This window comes from Tamandua tetradactyla, chromosome 4 (genome assembly GCF_023851605.1).
Source record: "Tamandua tetradactyla isolate mTamTet1 chromosome 4, mTamTet1.pri, whole genome shotgun sequence".
In the NCBI taxonomy this organism is placed as follows: Eukaryota; Metazoa; Chordata; class Mammalia; order Pilosa; family Myrmecophagidae; genus Tamandua; species Tamandua tetradactyla.
The window spans coordinates 164649985-164674730 of NC_135330.1; the positions used below are offsets into that span (position 1 = coordinate 164649985).

Genomic DNA, 24746 nt, shown 5'->3' on the forward strand with positions numbered 1-24746 from the left:
TACCCTAAAAATATGATCTTTGTGGGTGAATTCTAAACTCTTGAAATATCGTATATCTATAAATGAGGTACCGAGAATTTTAGGCAAAAAAACTAAAGCATCTGAAGGAAGACTGAATTACATAGGGAAAGTGTCAATAACAATTTCCTTTTAACATGGCACTACAGGAAAAAATATTCTTCTCTGGGAGACTGCGGTGAGAAACAATTACTAAGACCCCTGAGAAGTTTACAGAAATATTACAGAAAGGTTACACTTGGTATTATGAGAAAACTTCTCCTTTAATTTGTTATTTCAAAGCAGTAATATATAGCTCAAAGATTCATAATTTCCAAGTGTAGAATTAATTTTAGAGAAATTCCTCAAAACACATTTGAATGAAATATTAAGCACATTGTTTAAAATTTATCTACAGATTCATATGTTAGGAAAATCAAAGTTAAATCCAGAATTAAGCTTCCTTAATGAAAGACATTTTTATTGAAAAGCTATAAAACGAATCAACACAAAAGTTATTTGCAGTTACCATTTATTATAAAGCACTAGATAAAAATGATCATTTATTTATTTATTGTCTTGGCCTTTCTACATATTCAGATTTACAGATGAGGAAGAAAGGACAATACATGCATGATATTAAGAGAGTGAATGGGTAATGTTGAGAAAGGACCTTAAATTGGGCTATAATTTGGTTTCAATTTAAACATCTGTTCTAATCTCAGTCAAGTTGTCAAGAATTAGGAAAAATATGTAATAGATAATTGGATATGGAAAAATAAGCATAATCTCGAAACACATACAAAAATAATGTCTGTATGATAGTCATATAAACATGCTACATGGCTCGAAATCTCAGGAGAGAGGCCAGAGATTTGCCTGTGTAAAGAGAATAAAGCAGATAAAGCAGCCCGACGTTTGAGAAGAGGGCCAAGAACGGGATCTTGAGAAATGCAAAAGGTGTGGTATATCAGTTATCTATTGCTGTGTAACAAATTACCCCAAACTTCAGCAAGTTAGAACATTATCTCATAGTTTCTGTGAGTCAGGAATCTGGGCATGGTTTAGCTGGCTCCTCTGCTTCAGGGTCTCCCGAAAGACTGCAGTAAATGTTTCAGTTGTACTATGGTTATTTCAAGGCTCAACTGGGGCACGATCAACTTTCAATCTCAACCAATAAGGTTGTTGGGCGATTCAGTTCCTCATGGGCTATTGGAAGGAGGGTGAAGGTCCTTGCTAGTGCTCTGCCAGAGACAACCCTCAGTTCTTTGTATCAGTGGCATCTCTAGCTTGCTCCATCAGAGGACAATAAGAGAAGAGCCAGAGAGAGAAAATGTCAGCAAGACATAAGTAGTCTTTTATAATTCAATTTCAGAAGAGACATTCTCTCACTTTTGCTGTATTGTATTCATTAGAAGCAAGTCACTAGCTCCACTCCACACACAAGACAAAGAATTTACACAACTATGTGAATACCATGGATCCATATTAGAAGCTGTCAACTGCTGATTCCCCAACTAAAAAAAGGAAAGAGGTAAGAGGAGACCCAGGAGAGAACAATATCATGGAAGTAAGTGTAGAAGAGAACAACCCAAAGCAAGTATTCAGAATAGTGTAATTCAGCATAAATGTCACCAAGTAAGAAGTATCCCATGGATACTGCATGGAGCAATCTTTTTTGGTTACTTAGTGAAAACAATGCATTTCCAAAGGGGATGTAAAACTTTAGTGGGTAGTACATTGAAACAAAGTATTCACCATTCTTTGAGAAGGAATGAAGAAGAGGAAAAAGTGTCAGGAATCAAGAGGCAAGAAAGTTAAGGGTGCAGCTTATTATTTTTTTTTTTTAAATAACTAGACCGAAAGAAAATAGTAGAGAGGTTAAAGATAGGGAAGAGAGGGTTTATGTGATAAAACAAGGATCTAGAACAAATGGAAAAAACAAGAGATTAAAACAAAGAGGTAATATTGACCTTAACCAAAAGGAAAAACACCTTATTCTTGTAACAAAGGGAGATATAGGAGACAAAGTAGGAAGTTGAGGGAATTCCTGACAATAGCTTTTATCATCTCTGAGAAGTATGAGACAATATTATTAGAAGTAAAGGACTGGGAACTAATGTGTAAATCAGCTGGTTTGACAAATGCTACTGAGCAAATAAGACTGTTGAACTTACAGTTTAATAAAAGATATAGGAACTGCTTTGGTCTTGTTCAGCATTATTAACCATTCAAAGCACTCTATCTAGCATATTAAGTGCTATTTAATCTGAGAAGTTCTTTCCCTCCCAAAGATTATGCTTATCTATATATTTAATTCTCCAACTCCTTCTTATGTATCCCAATAGCTGTACAGAGATACTACAGAGAGGATTCTTGTTTATGTGAATAAAATTTTGTATTCATAGAACTCATAGATCTCTCATTTAGTGGTACAAAAATGAAAGCCTTTACTTAGATTTAAGAAGGCTTGTGATAAAATTTGAAATACCAGAGCTAAATGTAGCACATAAAATAGGAATAAGACATGAGGACAAGATTCTCAAGAGAGGAATGGATGAAACAATAAGAAATAAGTTTAAGTTACTTGCTCTTTAATTATACCCTAACCTTTCATTTAAATTTTGTTTCTCATCTCACTGTTTTCTAAATATTAAAAATGATTTCCATGTTTAAAATTACACCTACTCAAGGCAATAATCAATATTATGTTTATCAATTATAAAAATACAATTCAATAACTTAATGCTATTTTCTACCTGTTTTGTGTGTGTTTATAGTTTTTGTTTAGAGTTACATAACTGAATTATACAGAGAAAACACATTAAAAGACTCAGAGAGTTATATTACAGTACATTGGCCATTGGTTTATATCCTTTTTACTATTATTTTTACACACCTGAAGGACATTGTGTATGCCTATCTAAAAAAGTGGCTCACCATGACAGTGATTCTGATTCAGAAAGAATAAATTTTTGTCCCCAGGTAACAGACAATGGTATTTCAACAGCAGAACAATATTAATGAGGAATATTTGTATATAATGAAAAGCAGTATTTTCTATATCATTCACATTATTCTAAACTAAGTGCATCTAAAAACCCTTAGTAAATGTGATAATATAATAATAAAGATCATTTTGATAATTAAGTTCTGAAATACCGAATGTTCAGCTAAACCAAAAATGGTTTAATTAGACCTTATTTCACACATATCTCTCTAAATTCATATGCCTAAATCACATTTCCAAAAATAGATATGTGTGCTGGTTTGAAAGAATGTATGTCCCCTAGAAAAGCCATGTTTTAATATAAAATCCCATTTCATAAAGGCAGAATAATCCCTATTCAATACTGTATGCTTGAATCTGTAATTAGATCATCTCCCTGGAGATGTGATTTAATCAAAGTGGTTGTTAAACTGGATTAGTAGAAGTATGTCTCCACCCATTTGGGTGAGTCCTGATTAGTTTCTGAAGTCCTATAAAAGAGGAAACATTTTGGAGAATGAAGGAGATTCAGAGAGAGCAGAGAATGCTGCAGCACCATGAAGCAGAGTCCACGAACCTGCGACCTTTGGAGATGAAGAAGGAAAATGCCTCCCAGGGAGCTTCATGAAAGCCAGAAGAAGCTAGCAGATGATGTGTGTCTGCCATGTGCCCTTCCAGATGAGAGAGGAACCCTGACTGTGTTCACCATGTGCCTTTCCAGATGGCAGAGAAATTGTGACTGTGTTCGCCATGTGCTTCTCACTTGAGAGAAAAACCTGAACTTCATCGGCCTTCTTGAACCAAGGTATCTTTCCCTGGATGCCTTTGATTGGACATTTCTATAGACTTGTTGTAATTGGGATATTTTCTGGACCTTAGAACTGTAAACTAGCAACTTATTAAATTCCCCTTTTTAAAAGCCATTCCATTTCTGGTATATTGCATTCTGGCAGCTAGTAAACTAGAACAATATGGATAAACATAAATTCTAAAATTTGATTAGATCAATTTACTGAGTTAGGTTATTTTAACTTTTGATATTAATGAAGATGCTGACTTTTTGATCTACTCTAGTTAAGCATCTTGTGAATAAAAAAATAAACAAGTCTAGTAATTACGGCCCTTTTTTCTTATTAGTATTTGAAAATCTTTCCAAACAAAATTATGTTCAGTCAGACTCACCTCTTTAAAGGGGCTTCCGAAAGCTTACCCCTACAGTTCATGAATAACTTCATTCTCATGTTGATAATCTTTCCAAGTACCTATTAGAAAAAAAGTCCCTATATTGATAATAGGTAATATTAGTAGGTAACTTACTTTTAGCATTTACTATGTACCAGGCACTGAAACTTATGTCATTTGATCGTCACAGCATTCCAACTTTTACAACTGAAGAACAGAGAGGTTAATTTTTCCAGGTTCACACAGTAAATTATGGCAGAGGTATGATTTGAACCCAAATAGTTATGCTGCCTTTTATATAGAGATTTTTTTTACAGCATCTAAATTCCCTTAGTATTATAGAACTAAAATATTAGAACCATAACCTACAAATACAAAGGGATGACCTCACAATAATACTGGAAAGGATGTCTTGATCCTTTTGGAATTTCACACTAAATTTTAACAGATGTAGGATATTCTTGGCTATATACAGATGAAACACCCTATTTCTTTGTATTTCCTTGGAGCACTGGAGGGAGAATTATTAATTTTGAAAGTCCCTGTGCTTAAATAGGCAGCAGTCTAGCAAAGATATGAAAGATATTAGACAATAAAAGGATATATGCAAAAGGAAAAAAATATAGTAGATATAATGCAACAGAACAGACAGCTCTGATAAGGAATTACAACATAGGACTAAGGATTTAAGAGCTTTGAGATTTAATTCCCATTCTATCACTCATTATATTTGCTACTACGGAAGTCCTTGAACCACTGTTTTTCCCACATGTTAAATAACACATTATTCATTTTTTCCAATAAATTAATTTGTGCTGTAAAGTAAAATGTAATAATTTATGTAAATGCTTGAATTTCTCAGAAATATAGTACGTTATTACTGATTGATGTAAATTATAACACAATTTCATATTTCATATCTCCATATAACCCCATATTTCTTATTCCTAAATTCTACCCTTAAAAAAATGTTCCATATGTAGGAATTATTTTCTGGATAATGACTTTCTACAAAAATAGGGAATTTGAGCACTAAAAAGCATCGTGCTAGTTCTGCTTGTTCCAAAAATGGTTACTGATTACTATTTTCCAAAGAATAATCCAAGTAATTCTGCATTTCAAGAAGTTCAAATGTGAAGGTACACAAATGCTAAGAGAACAAAAGGGGAAAAGTAAATTGCATACAGAATTAAATCTACCCTAGTCATATACTGAACAAGTAGAATTGCCAAGTCTTTCCCTAATTACTTGTTCAAACTAATAAATACATTTACAACAGATATCTAAAATCCTTTTTTCAATATGATTTGGCAGTGCGCACTAATTTGAGGGAAAGTGCATCTGAACTTTCTAAAGAATATACCTCAGAATCGCCCAGCCTGATTACTTAAACTACTCATAAGACTTGAATTCTAAGTATTTTTGCCTATTTCCAAAATGAAGTCAACTATCAATGGACAAATAGTTTCCACTTCTGAGGAAATTTTAAAATAATTTACCTAAAAAATAAATAATAATTTGTCGAAAAAATAATGAAATTAATTTCAAAATGGGAGTTTCCCCAAATTTTGAACGTAAGTAGAAAAAAATATATAGCTTCCAATGTAACTAGCTCACTCACATTTAACTACTAAAAGCTAGATTAGAATTAATTATTTAATTATTTATTTATTTATATTTGCATGGGCAGGCACCAGGAATTGAACCCCGGTCTCCAGCATGGAAGGCAAGAACTCTGCCTGCTGAGCCACCTAGCCTGCCCTAGATTAGAATTTGAAACTTTTGAAATTCTCAGTAAAATGGTTAGTCATATAATGTCCTTGGAGAGCTTATAGCTGTCTCCCAATATTCATTCTTCTCTAATATCCTGAATATAGAAATTTTCAGATTTTTGTAGGACTCATGGTCATGCAGATAAAGGTGGCAATTTCTGGCCACCCTTGTGGTTAGATGTAACCTGCTGACTTGGTTACATTCTGGCTAGTGACTTATGAGACCACAGAACATGTTCATCTCAGGGTTGTGTCCTTGTTCTTTCTTCATGCTGGCAAAATACAGAGGTGATATAAGGATGTATACCAGTGATCCTAGCTAGAAAGAATGCTTCAAGAGGATGACGGAACAAGACAGAAGGCACTTGAGTACCCTCACACTGTAGATCGCCTTATCAACTCTAGACAGCTTATATTTGGAAAATTTGGTGAGAGAAATTAACTTCGATCTTGTTGAAGGTGCTGTTATTTTGGCCATTTTTATGGTGGCAAAGCCTATTTAATACAACCTCTGTATTCCTCCTTCCCTCAAACTAGCCCATTTGGCAAACTTTATTTATTCTTCTTTAAGCCTTGGCTAATTAAACTCAAGCATCAGATTCTCCAGAAGCCACCCTTCACAGCACAAGGAAACCACCTAACCTGTGAACTGCCATACACCCTATCCAGAGCTCTAGAATTTCATTTCCCACATTGAAATTTAACAATCTAGTAAAACGTGGAATGAAGTAAAGAATCAAGAGCACAAATACAAATTCTTAATTATCAACTTCAAAATAAAAATATTTTATATTATCTTACAATCAATAACTGTGTCATCTTCTGTGCTTCTCTTGTCAATGGATCAACAATAGCAATGACATCAAAACACATACTGTTTTCTTGAGGATTTAACTTTATAATGCTAGGGAAATGGAAAATAAGTAAATGAAAGATGAGTTAAGTTTATGCAATTAATCATGATCTTAGCTATACACATTTGTATAAACTGTTTTCTTTCTCACTGGATTAAAAACAAATCATCTTGTTTCACACATTATAATATCTTATAAAACACAAAAAAAATCTTTTTGGGAGGCAGTATAATTTTAGAACATCCGATATGTAGCCCTTATTTCCAGCAGTAATATTCAGCAGTATCCATTATCCAACTCTGCCACACCTATTTTAACATAATTAAATATCAGCTGTATATAAAATACAATGTCTTTAGTTCTTTCTATTAAAGGACCCATATTTGAGGTGAACAGCTTTTATTTAGTTGCTGAGGAATTCCTCATTTCACTGTAAAAAGCCAAGATACTTACATTCTTTTTTTATACCAAAGACTGATAACCCTTTAATTTTACATGTGTATCTCTTGATTTGGCAAGCTTTGTCCCTTTGTAATATGTAAATATTTTATTCATTCATCATACATCTCAATAAACTGACTTCCTACATTATTACAATGTTAGGCTGTAATTTGAATATTCTATAATTTCAATCAAATATATATTAATTTTTAAGTTATATTAAATATAGAATTGATTATCTCCAACTGAACTTTTTTATGCATTAATACTGTCCCAATTTTCCTTTAAAGATTAGCTTATGTTATAACTTAGAACATTGCTCAATGAAAAGCAAAATGAAGAGGGCCAAGGAGAGGAGGTGAGGACAAGAAGACTGGGGTCAAAATGAAGAATAACAAATTTGGATGTTTCAAACATTTAATGTGGGAGAAAATAGTTCTGAACATATCAAAATTCCTAAGTATACAACAATGGAACTGTATAGTAACTAAGGTTTCCAATGATATTTTTCAATCACTTATGTTTAAATATATTCATCGTGTGGTTTTTAATAAATTGAGGAAGTTTTTAAGCAGTTTTTTTGAAATTTAATTTTCTGTGAGATTTTAACAAATTTTTAACAATGAGTGTTCCCTGGATAAACAAGTTATCTAATTGTTGGATTAAAAAATGAACTTTTCGTTAACTCAAAATGGATCAAAGATCTAAACATTAGGTCTAAGACCATAAAACAGTTAGAGGAAAATGTAGGGAGATATCTTATGAATCTTATAATTGGAGGCGGTTTTATGGACCTTACACCTGAAGCAAGAGCACTGAAGAAAGAAAGAAATAAATGGGAGCTCCTCAAAATTAAACACTTTTATGCATCAAAGAACTTCATCAAGAAAGTAAAAAGATAGCCTACACAATGGGAGACAATATTTGGAAACGACACTTCTCAGAAGAGGAAATACAAACGGCCAAAAGGCACATGAAGAGATGCTCAATGTCCCTGGCCATTAGAGAAATGCAAATCAAAACCACAATGAGATATCATCTCACACCCACCAGAATGGCCATTATCAACAAAACAAAAAATGACAAGTGCTGGAGAGGATGTGGAGAAAGAGGCATACTTATCCACTGTTGGCGGGAATGTCAAATGGTGCAACCATTGTGGAAGGCAGTTTGGCGGTTCCTCAAAAAACTGAATATAGAATTGCCATATGACCCAGCAATACCATTGCTAGGTATCTACTCAGAGGACTTAAGGGCAAAGACACAAACGGACATTTGCACACCAATGTTTTATAGCAGCATTATTTACAATTGCAAAGAGATGGAAACAGCCAAAATGTCCATCAACAGACGAGTGGCTAAACAAACTGTGGTATATACATACGATGGAATATTATGCAGCTCTAAGACAGAATAAACTTATGAAGCATGTAATAACATGGATGCACCTAGAGAACATTATGCTGAGTGAGACTAGCCAAAAACTAAAGGACAAATACTGTATAGTCTCAATGATATGAACCGACATTAGTGAATAAACTTGGAATATGTCATTGGTAACAGAGACCATCAGGAAATAGAAATAGGGTAAGATAAGGGGTAATTGGAGCTGAAGGGATACAGACTGTGCAACAGGACTGGATACAAAAACTCAGAAATGGACAGCACAATACTACCTAATTGTAATGTAATTATGTTAAAACATTGAATGAAGCTGCATGTGAGGTATAGGTTTTTGGGTTTTTTTTTTTTCCTCTCTATTATCGTTTTATTTCTTATTCTGTTGTCTTTTTATGTCTTTTTCTAAATCGATGCAAACGTACTACGAAATAATGAGTATGCAAGAAATGATGAATGTGATGATACTAAGAATTACTGATTGTATATGTAGAATGGAATGATTTCTAAATGTTTTGTTAGTTAATTCTTTTTAATTAATAAAAAAATGAACTTTTCTTGTTCTTCTTTTAACTGCATAACTTCTTGAACCATTACTATATTAATGGATACTGAAAATCTCTAAGCAGTATATAAGATACAGCATTCCCTAAATTCACTTGACCAGAGAACAGGTTTTACTCAGAATCTATCAACATTTCAGAGTAGTATTCCCACAGAACACACTGGGATATACCACTACCTGTTTGAGAATTTCATAAGGTATATAGAGACATCTCTGAGAAGAGTTGTCTATAACTTATTAATCAAGACTCTTTATTAACTGGGTCTTTTATACACTGAAAACATAAAGATAATATTATTTATAATGACTATCCTGAGATACTGCAAGAATCCCAAAAGAACTTGTGAAATATAAGAATAAGGTAAATCTAAATATAATTTACTTGAAACTTCATATTCTTTATCTCTCTATTATGCATGTAGGATATATGTATCTCATCCTTTTTATTAGAATATATAACAAACAAGAATTTCTTTTTCTAACCTTGTCAAATATCACACTTCACACTTATTCTCTAGCAAAAAACTTTTAGTTATACTTTTAATTTTGCTATACTATGAATTTAAAAGGAAACAATGATTGAATATGTGATACAGTAACAGAAAAAACACATAAGGGGACGCCATTATATGCTTACCTGTGATTCTCTCTAAGAAATGTGATATCCTTCCGAGATACAGATTTTGGTGAAGCGGAAACAAGAGCATCAACTTTCATAATAAGGTCGCTCATGCTAAATAAACAAGATAAATCAATACATAAAATTTTTGAGGGGGAAGTTCCATATTTCACAGCACAATCAATGCCTTGAGAAAGGGGAATTTAATTTAAAATATCTCCAAAATATAAATCTATATAAATGAACTTTTTCGTACTTAGTAGGCTCTGGTTCCTTAATTTAAGTTTGTCAGTTTAAAAATAAGATGACTTGCTTTTTAAATAATCCTTACTTTTCTTATCACTTATATGATCTACTCACTTACAGGTTGTGTTCTAAAAGTGTCCCAAAGGTAAGAACATAAAAATAATATAGTGAATCATTCAGTTCAATTGTATAAACATGTGCTGAATGCCTGCCATGTATCTAGGGTTTTTGGTCCATGTAGGGAAGAAAGAGGGGCAAGAAAAAGAAAATACTTGATGAGATGTCTACATAGAAATAATTTTTAATATAGTTATGAACCCAAGATTTCTAAGGTTTCAAATTGATTGTTTGAAAGCTATTTAAGATTGAATAAAATACATACTTAGATTAAGTATAATAAAATTCCAAAATCCATGATAAAGAAAATGTGCTATGATCTAATGATAAGTTGGGACAGAAAATGTTGGATGACGTTTAAGGAAGGTCTGAAAAGAAAAAAAAAAGGAAAAGAGAGAAAAGATAGGTATTTTCATTTAAAAAATGAAGAAATTTAGATTCAGAGGAGTTGAGATCCTTCACAGCATTTCCCTACTATAACATATCATCTTTTACTGGACTATAAGGTTCTTAAAGGTAGGATTTTAAATTATTCTTATTTAAAGAATAAGTTACAGTACCTTTCACAGAGCACTGCATTTAATGGTCACATAATAACCATACATTGATTGAATACATTAATGACTCACAACCATAAACTTTATTACTAAACTTTCTCAGATACATTTGTTTATTAACCACATAAACTCCAAAATATACAATTTTGGGAATAATAGCAAAGGCATTATGGACAAATAGTACTTTCCATGTTGCTTAAATTGGACCAGTAGCCTAAGGAATGGACATGTACAGAAACGAGAGAGAGATGAGGAGAAAAGAAAAATCTAAAGCCCCAAATAATGTTGTAGAATCTCTGCTGACTTTCAAATTCTCTAGGCCAATAAAAAAAGTTTTATTAATAAAACAACATATAAACAAACAAACATTCTTAACATAAAAACATTTCATATATGTATACAATCAATGGTCCACAACATCATCACATATTTGTGTATTCATCACCATGATCATTTTTTCATTCACATCTCTCCAGAAAAAGTAAAAAAAGAAAACACTCATACATAACATACCCCTCAGCCCTTCCTTTCATTGACCACTAGTATTTCCATCTACCCAATTTATTTTAACCTTTGTTCCCCTTATTATTCATTTTTTGTCCATATTTTTTAATTCATCTGTCCACACCCTAGTTAAAAAGAGCATCAAACACAAGGTTTTCATAATCACACAATCACACTGTAAAAGCTATATCATCACACAATCATCTTCAAGAAACAAGGCTATTGGAACATAGCTCTACAGTTCAGGTACTTCCCTCCAGCCACTCCAATACACCATAAACTAAAAAGGAGATATCTATGTAATGCGTAAGAATAACCTCCAGGATAACCTCTTGACTCCGAGATCTCTCAGCCACTGGAACTTTATTTTCCTTGTATGTAGTAGACTGTTTTTCTCTTGCTGCTTTCAGAATTTTCTGCTTCTCTTCAACATTTGACAGATTGATTAGTATGTATCTCGGGGAAGTCCTATTTGGATTTATTCTGTTGGGAGTTCATTGGGCTTCTTTGACTTGTATACTTATGTCCTTTATAAGGATTGGGAAGTTTTCCTCTATTATACCCTCAACTACTCTTCCTGAGCCCTTTACTCCTCTCTTCTCCTTCTGGGACACCAATGATTCTTATATTTGTGTACTTGGTTTTGTCTATACTTCCCTGAGATCCGATTCAATTTTTTCTATCTTTTTTGCCAATGCTGTTTTGAGTGTTCAAAATCAGTTATCCTGTCCTCTAGTTTCCTTATTCTTTCTTCTGTCTCTTTAAATCTGCTGTCTTGTGCCTCTAGTATACTTTTTTATTTGGTCAACAGGGTCTTTAATCTCTGTGACATCTGCTATTTTTCTATTTATTCTTTCAAATTTCTTCTTTATGCTCTTCTACTGTCTTCCTGATCTCCCTTATGTCATTAGCCATCCCACTTATTTTATTAAGTACAGTTATATGAACATCTTGGATTAGTTGTTCCAATGTCTATGTCTCCTCTGGTGTTTTAATTTGGTCATTAAGCTGAGCTATACCTCTCTCTGCATTATGATATGCTTAGTGATCTTCTGTTGTTTTCATCGCATGTAAATATCTTGACTGATTTACTCTGGGAGTTGATTTCCTTCCACAGTTTCAAGCCATGTGTTTCTGGGGTGGATGAGTAGCAGGATGCAGGGTATGGTGTGGGACACAGCAGTTCCGTGATACACTGCAGCACAGGCATAGGCACAGGTTGGGCATATTACGCTGGTGCTTGTGAATGTGGGCACCCAGCGGCCAGGGAGGATGTGACTGTGTGGGTGCACAGGTCTGGGATGTGTAACCCCAGTGTGCACTGGTTTAGGGGATGGGGCCCTTTGTGTGCATGCACAGAGCTATGGCAGAGGGTCAGTATTATGCCTGCATGGGCTGGGGCCAGCTGCACAGGTCAGTGCTTTCTCAGAGCTGGGGGTGTGTATAGATAGAAAAAGATATATCAGGAAAATATTATTCAAAAAGAACAAATGTCATAGTTTAAGTATCAGACTCCACTGACTTTAAGATAAGATCACTATTTGGAAAAGAGTAATTTATGTAATGATAAAAGGAATATTTCACTAAAAAGATAATTCTGAATATACAGCTCAAAATATATAGAATAAAATTTGACATATTCCAAGAAGTAACTGATAAATACACAATCATACTGGTAGTCTTTAACAGACTCTTCTCAATTATAAACAAAGAAAATGTTAGTATTTTAAAAATCTGAAAAAAACTGGCACGCTCAATATATCACACATGTAAAATCTACATGATTAGAATATATCTTTTAAAAATCAAGCATGAAATGTAGAGCTGTGTTCCAGTAGCGATGTTTCTTGAGGATGATTGAATAATGATACAGCTGTCACAATGTGACTGTGTGATTGTGAAAACCTTGTGTCTGATGCTCCTTTTATCTACCTTGTCAACAAAGGAGTAGCTCATATGGAATAAAAATAAATAATAGGGGCAACAAATGCTAAAATAAATTTAGTTTGAAATGCTAGTGATCAATGAAAGCAAGGGGTAAGGGGTATGCTAGGTACAATCTTTTTTTTTTCTTTCCTGTGTTCGTTTTATTTCTTTTTCTATTGTCTTTTTATTTCTTTTTCTGAATTAATGCAAATGTTCTAAGAAATGATGAATATGCAACTAAGTGATGATATTGTGAAAAAAAAAATCAAGCATGGAAAAACTAAGAAATTAACCCTGTCTCAAAAAACAAGAAGAAATAAATAAACATCAAATAACTGATATCCCACAAACCATTTTCTCTAATGAGAAATCAATATATACTGTGTATCATTAAAAATTTTTAAATATGCTTTACCTGTTGACTTATTCAAAAAATGTTTACTGACTGCCTAGCAAGACTGAGGTATAATTCTATTCACTAAAGATAAAAAACTAAAACAGATGAAGACTCTGTCTTTATGAAGCCAAGATTCTAAATATTTCAAGATACTAAAAATATAATAAAAATATTTCAAAAAGAAATTCTAAATAGAAATTTTAAAATAGCACTGACTCCTAATGAAATGTTTTATTCTTAGTGGAAACTTATGTGATGTAGCTTAGCATGTGTTTAGAGAGAAATTTCAAGCCTTTCATTTAAGGATCTGTAAGGACAAACAATTTGATATTAATAATCTAACATAAGAAGCTTTTAAGAAAAGATAGATTAAATTAAAGGAAATAATAAACTAAAATTAATTTAAAAGGACACAAAAACTTAGGAGCACATCACATCCTAAGCCTACATATATGAAAAGACTAGTGAAATATACGCATCCTTTACAAAAAATTAATCAAAATAAAACAGGAGAAATGCCAATGCAAATGAGATAGTAACAAACTGAAAGTTAGGGAATGAAGCTGTCATAATTCACAAATGACATGAGTGTAATCACACTAGACAAAAGGTTAGAATAAATAAGAGATTTTTGGGAAGGAGAATTAACATGCCAACTTAATACTGTTTCGGTAACTCAACAAAAAACACTTTGAAAATGCAAGTTAAAATATGCCATTTATAAAATGAGATAAAAATACACATATATACATATCAGGGAATAAATTTAAAAATATGAAGACTTTACAAGTCTTCATGTAAAAAATAGGAAGTTTCATGAAGGAACAAAAATAGGAAGCTTCATGAAGGAACAATAAATAAGTGAAGATTATGTGTCTGTCTATTCACTGATCCATCCAAATAAGTTGAAATTATATGTATGTGTGTGTATTTGTGTCTATATCCATCCATCCACCATCCATCCACTCACCCATATCCTATATATTTATATCCATATACCTACCCATCCATCCATACATCTCATATATATTTATGTGAAATTATAATGTATTACTTATATAATTTTATATTATTTTTATATTTTATTTTATTTATATTATTTTATTCATTATATAAATATATGTATAAATTTAATGGGTGGGATAATTCTGTATTGTAAAAAGATGGCAATTCTGCTTAAATCAATCCCATAAATTCAAGGAAATTCCAACAAAAATTCCAGGATGATGTTCATAGAACTTGTTATGCTGATCCACATCATGTTCATATGGAAAAGTAAACAGCAAGAATAGCCAAGATAATTTTGAAGAGAAGAAGGAGGAGGAGGAATTTCACTTATCTGATAATAAAATTTATTATAAAGTTATGGTAACTGGAATGTGAGGCTGGCATAGGGATACACATATACGCTCTTGGAGCAATATAAACAAGGAAGAATTAAAGTTAGAAATTATAATAAGAGCAAAAAATATTGGAGAATATCTTCATGAAATAAGACTAAGGAAAATTCCTATACATTGCACATAGATACATAAACACACACTCACACTCACAGATCATAGACAAATCACAAAGGAAAAAACCTGATGCTATTTAGATGTTAAAATTAAATACTTCATATGGTTAAAAAAAAACCACCATAAAAAAAAGTAAATGGCTACACCACAACCAGGACTACATGTACACATAACTACAGGAATACATGTAGCATATATAACTGATAAAATTAGAAACAAAATTACTGAGAATGTTTACAAATCAATAAGAGAAGAAAATAATCCAACAGATCAATGAGCAAAAGAAATGAGCATGCATTTTATAGAAGAGCAAATATGAACCAAAATAATTATATGAAAAGATACTCAATTTCACTAGAAGTAAATAAAATACAAATTAAACGAAGATACAATTTCATATCCATCAGATAGGAAAAATGAACAGTCTAAAAATATTCAGTATTAGTGAGGACTTCGGAAACAGAAACTCTTACACATTCCTGGTGGGAGTTTAAGTTGTTATAACCACTTAAAAGGAAAGAATTTAGCAATATCTGGAAAAGCTGAAGATATGCATACCCAGTAATAACACTTCTCTACTCTCAAGAACCTCACATACTGTGCAAGTAGACATTTCAAGGTACATTCATTAGGGCAGTTTTGTAATAGTGAGAAACTCAAACTACACTATCCCTCAATAGGGATAATATAAATGAATTGCAGTATATTCATAAAATGAAATACTAAAAGGGAATTAAATGAATAAGCTAGATCCATATTTATGAGCATAAAGCTCCTATAAAAGCTGACTGCAGAACTATATATACAGTATAATAATATTTCTCTAAAATAATCAAGACAGTCAATACAATAGATTGATAATGGATGCTTACATATGAAGTAAAAGTATATAAACACTAACTAATCTGAGAATCATGCATACCATCTATAGGGGAACTGATTACCTCTTGGGGAGGGAGGAGACCGGGATAGGGGTAAGAGAAACAGGAAGACATCTGTGAGTCAAAGCAAATAAGGTTAAACGTTAACATTCACATTTTTAACAGTTGTGAGTAAATGGATGTCTTAATTATTTCCTTATATTCTTTTTATATCTCTCTCTATATTTTATTATATCTTTACATATTTGAGATTTTCCTGTTTTCAAAAAGAAATCAAATGCAAAATGCCAAATTCCCAAAATGAATTGATACTAGATTTTATATACTTACTTCTTTGAGTTCATTTCCATATTTTCAACAATGCCTTTAATCTTCTCTACTAAATTACTAAATGTTATCTTTTCCAATAAGTGAAAATCTTCTGCATAGAAATTTTCATCTAAAAGTCCTAAGAACTTAAAATTAAAAACCATTAGTGTATATCTTCTAGAAGATATTTACTCAAGACAAATATTTTCTCATCAGATAAATATTTCTTTGTTAACAAAAAGTTGATTATAGATTAAATAGTTGAAACTACTAAATCCATCATTTACTAAATCCACTAGGAAACAAGGAAAAGTATTTTCTCACTTTAATATTACAAATAATGTTTGCATAAATACCAAAGTCAAAGGTGACAGAATGAAAAAGTAGCAAATTATTTCCATTTGCTTATTTCAAACCTATTCTATATTAAATTATGAAAGCAATTTTCTATAGTTTATAAATCTTTTATTTTCAAGTTTCCTTTATATTCATCTACAAATTGTAATCTATATTATATATATATTAATTCGTATATAAGCAAGGCGTAAAAGAACAAAAACCAAGAGACAAATCACATAATTACTATATAGCAATTATCAAACAATCATCTGCTATTGTATAAATGGTTTGAAGCATAAACAAGGTCAATTAATTCAGTTTTAAATCAGTAAGTAAAGAGGGAAAAGTAAAAACCACCACTGACTCCACTACTATTTTTTCCCAAGGAAGCCAATGCGTACAATCATCATAATATTATGCACACAGCTCCCGATTTAGAAGATGAGACTAATAAAGTCTGTCTCAAGAGGCCTGTTTTACATTAAGTGATTACTCTTAAGGACACAAACAGAAAACCAGAATTTGTTTTTCCTGATCAAAAGACCATAATGGCTATAGTTCCTTTTTCCACTCAGATTTTCTCATTTCCCCTTCATCTACTAAAGTAATTAATATTTTCTAAAAATTCTTGGAATATAGGTCCTGAATATCTCTATCTTACTTGCTAATACCATTAGCTGGGATACTGGCCTCCTCATTCAGTTTAATAAATACATGTGTTAAACTTCTGGATCTTAAAAGCATAAAAAGAAAAATGAACATTACAGTACTAAATTCTAATCATCATTTAACACAAGTAATGTACAGAAAAAACTACAAGAAGAAAAAGATGTAATAAGTTACATATTATGTCTACTACAACAGTGGTTCTTGATCAGTGTTATAATAGGTACTAAGTTGTCTGCTCTAATTTATGCTGAGAGCTGTCTAGTGCGTCCAGTGTATAAGTACCATAATGAGCAAACTGCTTCCTCTACTTACTTTCCCATTGCTGACAATCCCTCTTTCCCCAGGACGCAATTTAAGTACATCTTGACAGAACAGTTGGTGAGTTCGGAAAATATTTACTCCAATGGTATTATATTTTTTCTCAAAAGCATTCTTATTCATTTCCTAAAGCATAAGTTAAGAACGAGGAAAGTAATATAAGAACAGTAAATAAATTAAAGCATTTTTCATAATGAAAGCCACTTTAAAGAATAGATCAGTATAAAACTGGAAATTATACCAAATTATGATTATAAAGTATTATTTTCTTCTGAAACCACATTTTTCAAAAAGAATCCTCTTGCCACATCAGTTACAATATATTTTTTAAAATTCTGTTGCAAGTACATAGAGATTGCTATTCATACTTCAAGAATTTCATGGGGATTTCTAAAATAACAAAAGTGCTAGGGAACATGGTTCAGCAGGAGAATGCTTGCCTGTCATGCAGGAGACCAGGGTTTAGATTCCTGACTCATGAACCACCACCATCTCACCCCCCAAAAAGTGCCAGGGAATAGTATCAATTCAAACAAAACTTTATTTAAAGAAAATGAAATAACAAAGTGCTTATTAAATTCTAAACACTACCTGCAATTTGGTGATTTCAATAAAAAAAAAATACGTTAAAACAGAAATACCCTATCTCATCCCCCTTATAAGCAATCTTACAAAAATAAATTAGTAATAGCGCATTTAAATACTGAATTCCAAAACTTGGAATTTCAAATCAAAATTTGAAATTTTAAACTTAGGTCAAAATTTGATCAGGGCCACAGTGGCTCAGCAGGTAAGAGTGCTTGCCTGCCATGCCCAAGGACCCAGGTTCGATTCCCGGTGCCTGCCCATGTAAAAAAAAAAAAAAAAAATTTGATCAACTTCTTTGATCAAAGAATAAAAAAATATTTGGAGATTCACAGAAAAGAAATCACAAATAGGTCCCTTACACCTTTCTGTTAATAGTCACATCTCTATTATCAGTGTGCCTATCAAATTTTAATGTACATAGAAAATACCTGGGTAACCTTGTTAAACTGTAGATTCTACTTCAGTAGATCTGGGTGAGGCCATAAGGGTCTGAATTTCTAACAACATCTGGGTGGTGCCTTGAAGATGGAAATGTTTCCCTGAACTGACCAATAATGCAGTCACAAGACACAGATGGTAACCGAGTTCCTGAAATGTGTCTAGTGCAACTGATGAACTGAATTAAAAATTTCATTTAATTTTAATTAATTAAAATTAAAATTTAACATACATAGATGTGGCTAATGATTACAATTTGGGACAGCACAGACCTAGACGATCCTCATATCCAAAATCTCCATTTCAATCAACCCCTCTCTGACCACCAGTGTATGGTAGACAGTCAATAAATATTTTTTGAACGGATGAGTGCAACTATTTCAGCTCAGAGGTTCTGCTATCTTTAGAAATTCCCTATACAGGACGCCATCAGTGAAATACCTGAAATCATTTGCATAATGCTTTAACCCCCAGTTCTTTCCTTAAGTATATAACTGAAATGTCATCAATTTTAAGTAAAGGATCATAAAATAGTAGATGAAATAGACAGAATTCAATTTGTTAAATGTGTCTATGCAAATTCATGTTATCTAACATTTATCTTTTCACAGTGGAAAGAAATTTTTATTTTCAATTGATTATACCTATTAATGTTTTACTGTAACATCGTATTTCTCAGGGCACAGACTTATACTTTTGAAATAAGCATCATGTACATATTTATCATTTTAAACCACAGCTACCAACCTCAGTGAGGAATGTTTTAATCTTATCTCCAGAGTAAATAGCTGTAGCAGTTTGTTCCTTTGTTAGTTTCCATAGAAAACTTCTCAAATTGCTGTTTTTCTGTGTAAGAAAAGCTGCCAAAATTCCTCTAGAAATAGCTGTGTTTTCTTCATTTATTTTTGATGTAGGATTATAAATAACCCCCAATCGACTATGAACACTTGTTTGCTGCAAAATACAACATTTATAGGTTAAAAAGATCAGCATCTTACTTAACTTTTTACACTTGAACTTCTTTCTTTCCAACCAAGCTAGTTAACTTTACCATATATCATCATCTTTCACTGTTAAAGTGCTGACTGGACTGGATGTGGTACATCACTGAGATATCTTCCCGTAACTCCAACTGAGTTACTCTGAGTTTTAGTAACTCTAGTAGCTTCATTTCTTTTTGCATAAAGTTTCTCTTACAATGTAATACTTTGCTTGACCTTTTTTTTTCACATGTGAAATAACACACAAAAAAATACACAAAACAAATATGTAGAGCTCAGTGAATTTTCACAAAGGAAAAACTGATAAAACTACTCAGGGTCAGGAAATACAGCATTGCCAGCAACCAAAAGACACTAATATCACTTTACAACTACTACACCCTCCCTCCTTTCCAAAGACAGCTACTATACTGATATATATGGGAATAGCATCCTGCTTTTCTATAGTTTACCACCTAAGCTTGCATCCCTAAACATTTAGCTATTTTCAAACTTTATATAAACGGAATCATACAATATGTATTATTTTGTGTTTCTTTTTCACTCAACATAATGGTTATTGAGATTCAAACATTGTTTTGTGGAGCTTATTTTTCGTATTTTATAGAATTCTATGGTTTGAATTCTATCAATTCTAGTGTTAGACATCTGATTATTTTCCATTTTGGGACTCTATAATTAGGATATATAAATCTTCAACTTTAAAAGGAGATGCTAAACAGGTTTTCAAAGTAATTTCACAAGTTTTTACTCCCAACAACAACATGAGAATTACTATTACTCTACAACCTCATGAACATTTTTTTTGGTATGCTGTATGTATTTCATTCTTTTTCCATGTGAGTATTCTGTTATTGCAGCACTATCTGTTGAATTTTCTTTGTTGTTGTTATTGTTTTTGTTGGTTTCTTGTTTGTTTATTTTGGTAAGTGCCTGGGCTGGGCGTCAAACCTGGGTCTCCTGTGTGGAAGGGGAGAATTCTACCACTGAACTACCCTCGCACCCCCTCATTAACATTGTTTTAACCAGTCTTTTTTATCACAAAATTTCTGGTAGATATGTAAAGATATCTCATCAGGGTTTTAATTTGCTCTTCCCTGATTACTAACAATACTAAACACCCTTTAATTTGTTCATTGGCCTCTTACTAATGTGTCTGCTCAATTTGCCAATATTTTATTGCATTACCTTTTTCTTACTGATTTGTAGTTTTTTGTTTTATGTATGCAAATATCTTCTCCCATTCTGTGGACTGTCTTTTAATTCTATTAATGGCACGATTTTAATGTAGTTCAATATTATTCTGTTGCTGATGGCTACTTTGTATTCTACTTTAGAAATCTTTTCCTACACTGGAGTAATGAAAATAATCTATATTATCTTCTAAATGCTTTATTGTTTTGGCTTTCATATTTATATCTTTGATCTATCTGGAATTGATTTTTGCATATAATATAAAGAGGGAGGAGTTTAAAAGACAACCTTTACTGTTCTATAAGGCCAACTTTATAAAAAATTCAGTGTCAATATATGCATGGGTCTGGGTTCTCTATTTTTTCCATTGATCTATTTTTCTGCCTTTGTGCTAGTACCATGCTATCATCAATTATACAGCTTTATAAAAGTTTTTTGTATTCAGAAGCGCAATTATCCCGGTTTGCTCTTCTTTAAGACTGTTTCAGTTGTTCTTGCTGGCCTTTTGAATATCCATATACATTTTCAAATTAGTCTGACATTTTAGTAAAAAATGCTGAGGAGTGTATTAGAATTGAACTGAAACAATAAATCAATTTTAAGGAAAACTGACATCTTTATAAAAAGAGTCTTTCAATTAATGATCATGGTATATGCCCCTATTCAGCTAGGACTTTTCTATCCATATTGTATACATTTTTGGGTAAAAGTCTTAAACATAACTTGTGTGATGGTTAGGCTCTGGTGTCAACTTGATCAAGTGATTATGCCCAAGTGTCTGGTCAGGCAAGTACTAGTCTGACCATTTGCTGCAAGGATATTTTTGTGGCTGGTTGATAAACTGGAAGGCTGGTGTATTAAACCACCACCCAGTTGATTGCACCTGTGGCTGATTACATCTGTGACCCAACTAAGGCGTGTCTTCCACAATGAGATAATCCAGTCAATTGAAGGCTTTTTATGGAAAACAAGAGACCCTTTCACTGCTTCTTCAGCCGTGAGCCTCTCCTGTCCAGAACCTTCATCGCAGCCACCAACTTCACAGCCTGCCGTATGGATTCTGGACTCTTTCATTCCCATGGTTATGTGTGACACCTTTATAAATCTCTCCTGTTGGTTCTGGTTCTCTAAAAAACCCTAACACAATTTGTTACATTTATTTTTAGTATATGATATTCTGCAAACTATTATGGATGGTATCTTTTAAAAACTGCATTTCTTGTTTGTTGCAATCACAGAAATATAATTAATTCTTGTATATTGACTTGGTATTCAGTAACCCTGTTAAACTCAAATTAAGTTTAACAATTAATGTGGACTAAAATGCAATTTCTGTGTATATAATTTGAAAATAATGAGTTCTTCCCTTTTGATTTTCACATTATTTCTTTATTTACTTACACCTTCCTTCACTTGAAATTAATTAGGCAAATAGTTGAACTTAAATGAAACTTAACATAACCAAGACAAGGCTTCCAGAATAGCTGTGATAGAAGCTTAGAAGACACTCTCCCCAGTCAAACAACCATTTTACTGATGGAAATTATTTTTTAAAAACCCAACCACTTAGAGTCTCTGGAAATTATTTTAAGGTCATACAGTATAGAGATAAGCATTTATTCAAGAAAATATATTAAATAGCAGTAAGAACAGTGTGAGTCTCTGGCAACTAAACCACAACCACCCTATCCCTAACTCCAAGTTATGGAGGTTTTATTCTGGGTGAATGTGATCAGGAAGATGGAGCTTCCTTTCCATCCAGCTCCCAGTCTAAGGCTATTGTTTCATTCTAGGAAGGGCAGGCTGGTGGTGTCTCTCATGCTACCAGCTGTATGTTGTAAGACTCTACTCAAGTCAGACAAGGCCCAGAAAGGATTGAAGCTCCCTTCCCCTATCCAGCTCCAATTTTGTAAGAATTGTGCATGGAAGGATGAGAACACAGGGTTCCAATCACCCCTGTCTCAGCTTGCTCATACAGTATGAGTTCCACACCTGGAGGGAGAAACAGAGAAAACCAGGAGCTACCATCATTTCCCAGTGCCCTCTCACAGAGCATTGGTATCACTCTGGGAGAAGTGGGTGGCAGTCCATGTCCCAGCTCTGGTGCAGTGGTATAGAGGTTCTGCTAAGGAAGAAGGACGTAAGGACAAAGCTCTGCAGCTCTGACAGAAAATAACTGTCTTTATTTGGAACAGAGGGTAGAAAGTTTGCATTTAAGAAAACTGTTGAAAACAATGGAGATATTAGTGAGCAGCAATTAAGAGTAGGTTGGTAGCTCCATATACTAGTAGCAACAAGCAAAATGTCAGAACAGCCAGAAGTATAAGAGAGAACCAGGGAAAAAGAGAGTCAAGAATACCTGAAATGGCATAACACTCACACATGAGGTCTGAAAACTACACATTCCACTTAGAAGCAATCAGAATGGGGCATGGGAAAGACCTGAAAGCATTGTCTAAGCTATATATAAATCAGCAAAGGGCAGATTTAGAGACTTAGGCACAACCTCTGAATAAACACTGCTGAACAAAAAGTTATTCTGATCCAGCAGTGACTCCTGGGAAGATAGGTTGAAAAATAAAGTTCCTTAGAAGGAACTTCAAAGATATATAATGAAGGGGAAATAAACTTTAGAGAACTAGTTCACTCATGTCACTAAACAAATGAACAAACAACAAGCTCTAATGGGATGGGGTCAATATTCAGAGTTGCTGTAATGTATTATTTGGTATGTTCAGTTTTCAAAAAATTATGAGACATGCATACCACTCACTTTACTTGTTTATTATATCTAACATTTATCATCTGTCTCCCCACTCACTCTAACCTGCCTGAACTTAAGCCTAACATGGAAAAGGACCTTACTACTGTACACTGATAAATCTCTAGCACCTTGAACATACAGTAGTCAACTATATATACATATATCCAATGAATAAATGAGTATATACTATAATCAATGGTTATGCAAAGGACATAATTATTCAGAAAAGTATAAACAAGGACAAATGTTTCATATTACTAGTCACCAAATAAATTCAAATAAGAAGTCTTTTTTTTTTGTTTCAAATTGGTAAAGCATTAAAAAGAACAAAAATCAAGGATTTTAATCATGTGATATAACAAGCCCTTTCAAAAACTCTATGATGGGTGGGCCACAGTGGCTCAGCAGGCAGAGTTCCCACCTGCCATGTCAGAGACCTGAGTTCAAGTCCCAGTGCCTGCCCATGACAAAAAAGAAAAAAAAACTTTATGAAAATTGTTAACTGATGCAGTCATTTGGAAAGGCATTTCTCAAAAATCATCAAGAGTCTAAAAATTTTAATTACCCTGAGATTCAGTACATTCATTTTTAAAGAATCTATTCAAAGAGTTAATGAAAAGTATAGCAAAGATAAAAGTTTAAAATGGTTTATGAAACATTTTATTTACCTTTGGTAGCAAAAAACTGGAAACCACATGAATTTTCAACATAACAATATAACTAGGTCTTTACCTGTGGATGGCATATTACGTACTCACTCAAATTTGTTGTGAACATAAAATTATTAATATTTTTGGAAATTATTTTGGTAAAATTTAAAGTGACAATTTCCACTGCATAAAAATGAATATAAAAAAGTCAAGAGGGTCTAGTAATGGTGGTGAGGGTACTGCAACCTTGCAAACATGATTAATCTCACTGAATGCTATGCTTGAATGTAGATGAGATGGGAAAGTTTATGTAGTGCATATGTTTTCACAACAAAAATAGAAGCAACTTAACAAACAACAAAAATCAAAGGACGTTTGAGGAAAAAAGGTCCAAAAGGATGTTATTAAGCATATTTGAAAAAAATGGAATATAGATTGAAAGCTTTATATCAATGTAAAGTTCTTAAACTTGATAACTGTACTTAAGGTGGTTACATAAATAAATATGTTTGCT

The 24746-nt window shown here is 32.7% G+C and overlaps 1 protein-coding gene across 2 annotated transcripts in view; it reads right to left on the reverse strand.

The window, feature by feature from the left end:
- Window positions 1-24746, reverse strand: part of UGGT2 (UDP-glucose glycoprotein glucosyltransferase 2) — a 271578-nt gene that overhangs the window by 68096 nt on the left and 178736 nt on the right. For both annotated transcript variants that reach the window (XM_077158543.1, XM_077158542.1), the window contains 6 exons: window positions 19371-19577; window positions 17592-17723; window positions 16293-16417; window positions 9836-9931; window positions 6742-6844; window positions 4169-4248 (listed from right to left, as the gene is read on the reverse strand). In XM_077158543.1, coding sequence (XP_077014658.1) covers window positions 4169-4248; window positions 6742-6844; window positions 9836-9931; window positions 16293-16417; window positions 17592-17723; window positions 19371-19577 — 743 coding nt within the window. The remainder of the gene's footprint in view (window positions 1-4168; window positions 4249-6741; window positions 6845-9835; window positions 9932-16292; window positions 16418-17591; window positions 17724-19370; window positions 19578-24746) is intronic.